Source organism: Lygodium microphyllum, chromosome 8 (genome assembly GCF_053477565.2).
Source record: "Lygodium microphyllum isolate KBCC chromosome 8, Lygodium_microphyllum_v1.1.10, whole genome shotgun sequence".
In the NCBI taxonomy this organism is placed as follows: domain Eukaryota; kingdom Viridiplantae; phylum Streptophyta; class Polypodiopsida; order Schizaeales; family Lygodiaceae; genus Lygodium; species Lygodium microphyllum.
Window position 1 is genome coordinate 48,369,652 of NC_141142.1, and position 6,000 is coordinate 48,375,651.

General features: G+C 39.1%; 1 protein-coding gene across 2 annotated transcripts; it reads right to left on the bottom strand.

Annotated features, from left to right (window-relative positions):
* Positions 1-2,288: 2,288 nt before the first annotated feature.
* On the bottom strand, positions 2,289-5,617 carry LOC148032253 (vesicle-associated protein 4-2-like). Of its 2 annotated transcripts, none has more exons than XM_087682901.1 (9): positions 5,324-5,617; positions 4,962-5,111; positions 4,612-4,868; positions 4,444-4,514; positions 4,264-4,345; positions 4,022-4,131; positions 3,855-3,932; positions 3,645-3,746; positions 2,289-3,470 (listed from the first exon to the last, which is right to left on the bottom strand). In XM_087682901.1, exons 3-9 carry the CDS (start codon positions 4,817-4,819, stop codon positions 3,405-3,407), a joined length of 717 nt encoding a protein of 238 aa, XP_087539027.1. In that variant the 5' UTR covers positions 4,820-4,868; positions 4,962-5,111; positions 5,324-5,617; the 3' UTR covers positions 2,289-3,404. The 2 variants fall into 2 exon arrangements, with proteins under 2 accessions (XP_087539027.1, XP_087539028.1); XM_087682902.1 differs by having other exon boundaries at positions 5,457-5,616.
* Positions 5,618-6,000: the final 383 nt, after the last annotated feature.

A 6,000-nucleotide genomic window follows, 5' to 3' on the forward strand; every position in this document is an offset into this window, starting at 1 on the left:
AAACAAATGATTTCCATGTACGTGGACCCTCTTCAACAAAATTGAGATGAAATCCTTCATTTTGTGGTACTCAATCCAAGCTTTAACTAAAGTAAGTCCCTTTAGGCTATTATATACTCGAGAGCCATTTTTGCCCCAAGAGAACCTCGTATTAGAAATCCCTAGTAAATACAAAGGTGTAAAAAATTGGTACTTAGAACCAAAATAAAAACCACCATTAATAATACTAGCAATGTATACTATTACTAATAAATAAGGAAAACTAATAGGAAGTAAAAATGATATGCAAAACCACCAAAACAACACATAAAACAAGGAGCAATAATTTTTTCTGAATACTAATGATCAATATAGGATAAAGAGATGCAAAATGAACAAGGAAGAACACAATAGCCACAAGCTAACATTAGATTCCTTAAGATGAGACTACATCATACCCTAGTTGTGAAAGGGCTACTTGGTTCACAATGGCCGCTCATGTGGAGGCCACCCTCCATTGACCCCAAACCCTATTGCAAGTACCCCAAATAAAGGGCTACCTTTTCTAACTAATTGATTATCAGTGGGTCTAAGCCACAAAGGCCCATAAGCCACACATTGTATTATTTAAATAAAGTTGATGAAAAAGGTTGACAATTTTTTTGAGGTTCAATCTCTCTTGTATCCATTCTTGGGAATCTCACACTTGTAAAACACTTTCAAATTTCCATCCTTGAAAAGAGTGTTGGAACTTGAGAGCAATGCAAATATAAGAAGTGTTGTAACCTATCTCTTGCTCAATGTTCACCAAAATACTTAGATTTTGAGTGAAGCTAATTGTAAGAATAAATTACAACTATTTGATTTATGAGAGGCTTTACAATTTAATAAATATGAACTCAATAAGCCAATTCTTTGGTGAATATCCATCCTTGAAAAATCTTTCAAAAATTTAAAGACCTTTTGATCAATTCACAAATATTTTTCATGAACATGATTGCTACACCTAGCAATGATATTCAAACAATTTGTGATTGCAACTAAACAAAGATATAACCTTTGGCAAACCTTCCATTCAAATACCATAAACTATAAAAGAAGATTGTTTGGATTTTGAGTGAAGCTAATTGTAAGAATAAATGACAACCCTTTGATTTAGGAGAGGCTTTACGATTTAATAAACAAAAACTTGATATGTCAAATCTTTGTTGAAGATCCATCCTTGAATGATCTTTCAAAACTTTAAAGACTTCTTTAAGAATTCACAAAAATGTCTTTCATGAACATTAGTGCTACACCTAGCATTATTATTCAAACAATTTGAGATTCCAACTTAACAAAGATATACACATTTGACAATCTTTCCATTAAAATACCATAAACTGTAAAAGGAGATCGTTTGATACATGTGATCGCAATACCAAAAGATTATGACACATGCAATGACACCTCTTAGGAGAGAGAAGGCAACCCAATGTTCTCCAAGCTTCAAATTGTGATGTATAGTGGCTTAAAACACAATGGAGACATAATAATACATTATGAGCTATTGGGCATACTCGAGAAATACACTGAAGCCTCTATACAAGTCATCCATAAGACTAACCATAGAGAATCGTCCCTTTGAACCATCAATTGGTCTCTTCTACCAAAAGCTCCACATGAACACTTTACCTTGAAAAGGGATCTTTATGTGGTCTTTCACTAGTACATTTGACCTTTGAACTTCTAAATTCTATTGGTTTTCCCAATTGCCCAATGCTCATCTCATAACACCCCACCAACATTAAAAATAAAAGAGAATTGTGAATTGTATGTTCCACTTCCGAAGACCTTTCCAAAAGCATCCAAAGATTCAATTTGTAGGCATCACATTATGATGTGCAATGGCTTACCACACAATAGATAAATAATAATACATTATGAGCTATTGGGCATACTTGAAAAATCCATCAACATCTCTTTATAAATCATGAATAAGACAATGACCATAGCAAATCATACTTATGAACCACCAAGGATGAATGCCAGAAAAGAGGACGAATGGATAGCTAATGGAGGCGGGTAATTAAAAAAACAAAGTTATTTAGGGGACATGATGTATCTAGTAACTTTTATAACTTTAGCACTTGATTATCTTTTTGAACCAATAGCACCTTGATGCAAACTGCAACTAACAAGGGCAAATAGACAAACTTGTTGAGGTGACAAATCCATCACAAATATTTTAGAAAACATTTTGTTTGTGTCATATGCACTTAGAAACTTTAATAGCTTTAGCAACTGCTTTCCTTTTTGCACCAAAGACACCTTGAAGTGAATTGTAACTAAAATGTTTGTGTGTATCTCATTATCCTAGACGCTTTTGAGTTGTCTTAAAAAGAGTTAATACCTCTCTCTCTCTCTCAACCTGCCCCCCCGCCCAAAAAAAACAAATATTACATTTTCCATAAGGAATTCTTTCTCAATGAGGATGTGTTGCATTAAGTGGGCTTCACATCAAAAGTTGAGTGATGGTTTGATGGTCAGCATCTCAAAAACTGAACCTGCCTCCCTCTTTGGCATGCAACATTCTCTGATACGGGATTCTTTGTCAACGGTTGTGTTCCAAAGTTGGATGACAATTTTGATACCACAACTATTTCAAAACTGGACTTCAAAGTAACAATATTGCTAAAGCAAACAAGAGCAAAATATGAGCTGTCAGCCCTGCACAGAGAGAGAGAGAGAGAGAGAGAGAGAGAGATCGGCAGCAATTGAACAAGAGTGATGTGAAAGTGACAGTTATCTATGAAAGAGGGAGCACTGGATGTAAATGGGCATGCCAAGATAAGACTTTTGCATGTAAAACAAGTGACTGTACCTTAGGAACGCCATAAAATGGTCCACAAGAGGTAAGAAAAATCAAGCAAACCCTTGAAACAACCACAAAAGGAAGACCCAAACAACTGGAAAGATACTTCATACACCATCATGTAAGCAATCTCAATACGCAAGTACCTAAGCGCCCTCAATAACCAACTGTGTAACATCACTCTCAATCAACAGCTATGTAAGCTCATCTCTATTACCTTTATTTAAGGACAAGGGCGTGTGGTAGGAATAATCCTGCACTTTTGGCAGGACTAGAAAGAGATACGTCTGACCAACGTTTCATAACTGAATGGATCTGCATTGGCAGTGTTAAGATGCTTCATTAGTTTTGTAATGATGCATGGAGTTCCAGCTGCAGTGCTCACCTGCAGTGAACACACCTGCAGTGCTCACCTGTGCTAACCGGATGTAATAGGAGAGTGTTACTACTAGAAGCCCTATGAAGCCTATGCAGCAACGGCTTTTCAGACGGTAAAGATAAAGCAGGAAAACAGTTGCCTCTGTACATTACACTGATCCGATATCTGTTGATAATGTGCCACAAGGTCGTTCTAGCTTTCGATCGATTCAACAGCATCTTCCTCCTGCAGGGTTTTGGCCTCCCTTACCTCATCTTTCTGCAAACCATACAAAGCCTTTGTAAGAAATGGCAATGAGCATGTTTCGAAATACCACATAAAATCTCTTCCTATTATACAAAGCCTCTTAAGAACCGTTTTTTTATGACGATGAGCACGTTCCAAAGTATCACATGAAATCTCTCCCCCTCATTTTCAAATTTCAGTATGTACCTCAGCAGGTGGTGTTCTCTGAACGTTTTCTTCAGGAGTCTTCTTGCGGGCTTGTTGTGCAGCTTCTGCCTCAGCCAAGCGTTTATTCAATTTCTCCACTTCCTTAGGCAAGGACGACAACAAGTGATTCATTAATGCAACAAAGAAGATAATAAATTCATTAATGCAACAAAGAAGAGTTTGCACTATGAACTTCCATGCGCAACTTACTGGAGAGTTGCCTGAAGGATCAAGGTAGACTACTCGCAAGACTCTCTCCACAGCAACAAATTCTCTCTGCTCATCAAACTTTTGAACCACGAAAAAACTATGAGGAGAGCAGAATTGTCCCTTCCATTTAGTAAATCTTTTATCCTAGCAAAATCTGACAGACATACCAATCCTTGTGTGAACTCTACTCCTTGCTTTACTTTCAGGCTGACTATCTTGAACTTGTCTTTGCATTTTTTCTCTTGATCTGGTTCAGGTTGCTCAACAAATTTCACAACTGCAAAATCACAACTCCTCGGCTGAGCAAACCAATATCTAGGACATAGATTAGACTTGGTAAAGCAAAAAGGCATTTCAAAACTTGAGGATGATCGTGATTCAAATGGAAAGACGACGAGAAACAACTTACCAGTCGCTATGATTGTCTCTCCAGGAGACAAGATTCCACAAGGTGGACGCATGAAACAGCTCTTAGGAGCATTTGTTTGAAACTGCAGACCGAATCAACAATCATAACCAAGTCAAATTATCAAAACATACTGTGCCATCAAGCCACAACCAACAAAATCAACTGAAAAACAGATCTTACTTTGAAAGCAACTGGTGACCTGCTTGTGTTTTTAATCCTTATAGCACTGTAGACTTGCTTTCCTGGTTCATCTGATAGAAAAGCAACAACAGCAGAATTACCAACCCGTAAGAGAGGGTTGAAGAGCCTCCACTGGCAAAAATTTTGAACGAATTTTCGCTTACTTACACAGGAAGAACAGTTTCTTGTCAGGGTCCAGCTTTAATCTGCTCCTGCTAACCAGAAGGGCCTTGGCAATTGTAGTGAGAGAAGGTGCTTTCACCATCTCTAGGGACTTGTCTTGCTGTTCATGTTCATAAGGCTGCAAATGTTGACCTGAAGGAGTATCGACAATAGGCTGACGATGCTGAGTAGGCTCACGTTGCCACCACACCATGTCAACAGCTTGCCTATTCCTCTTCAGGAGAAATCATAAACATCTGCAACTGCATAATCACACTCCATGCTCGGAGTCACGACTAACATGAAGTGATTGTACAGAAATGACACCCTTTGTTGAAAAGATTTAGCCAAAAAACCTTTCATCGTTAAATAAACTCATCAAAGCCGGAATGATCCAACATTCAAATCTGCTATGAGGTCCACAGTCTCCTTGATCATATGAAAGGTATGGCATGTCATCAGTAGCATGCGGATGGAGAATCATCAGCTTTTTTCAGCTGGCACAACTGCGCAACGAAACAGCAGCAGTCGTAAACAACTAATGTTATGACACCAAAACTCCCTTTCACTACTCGCATCAAGCACAGAAGCGCCTGAATCAAGCTATATCCATCACAGGAAACTCTCTTCACTACGCTGATCGCAACTTAGAAAGGCATCAAAGAGTGGACACACGACAAAACGGAGACATCAAGTCAGAAACAGCAGACGAACGTGCCTGCCAGATCAGTCGCTGGAAAACTGTTGCTCATTCTCTCATGGCAACTTAAGAGGAAGGCCATCAAGAGCACATGCCAGAGAAAAACACATAAAACCGGAGACGTCGAGTGAGATGCAGCGGGTTCCTCTACCTGGCAAGGGGCTGGCGTCACGAATGGGAGTGCGACAGTTGGTAAAGAATTAGGGTTTAGCGTCCGCCATAGCCAGCAGCAGGAGAAGGAAACTCATGATTGTGACGCTATCACATACAAAAGGAGGTCAACGAGTTCCACGTTTTGACTTGGCCCGGGCCCATTTCATTCTCAGAGATGTATATTATGTAATATGGGGGTCGCTGAACCGCTCGTCACGCATTTGGGCCCCGAGCGGGGCCCCGGTTACCTAAAGAACCCAACACAACGTTCACAAAACATTGTCACAAAAACCTTCACAAACGTTTGACTCAAAATTATGGACAGCCTCGAATAAATTCCACCAATCAATAAAGAATAAGAGCTAGATTATGCTCTCATGGACAGCTAGTGTGTAAAAACTACTCAACAAAATCCGACTTGGCATTTTAATATTACAGACAATTGGCCTTACTCTACCCCAAACCTCCGACGACACTCGACACATTGGATCTCAGATCTCCAGTTTGCTCTTTCTCCACCGCCGATGTACCACATCCTACAT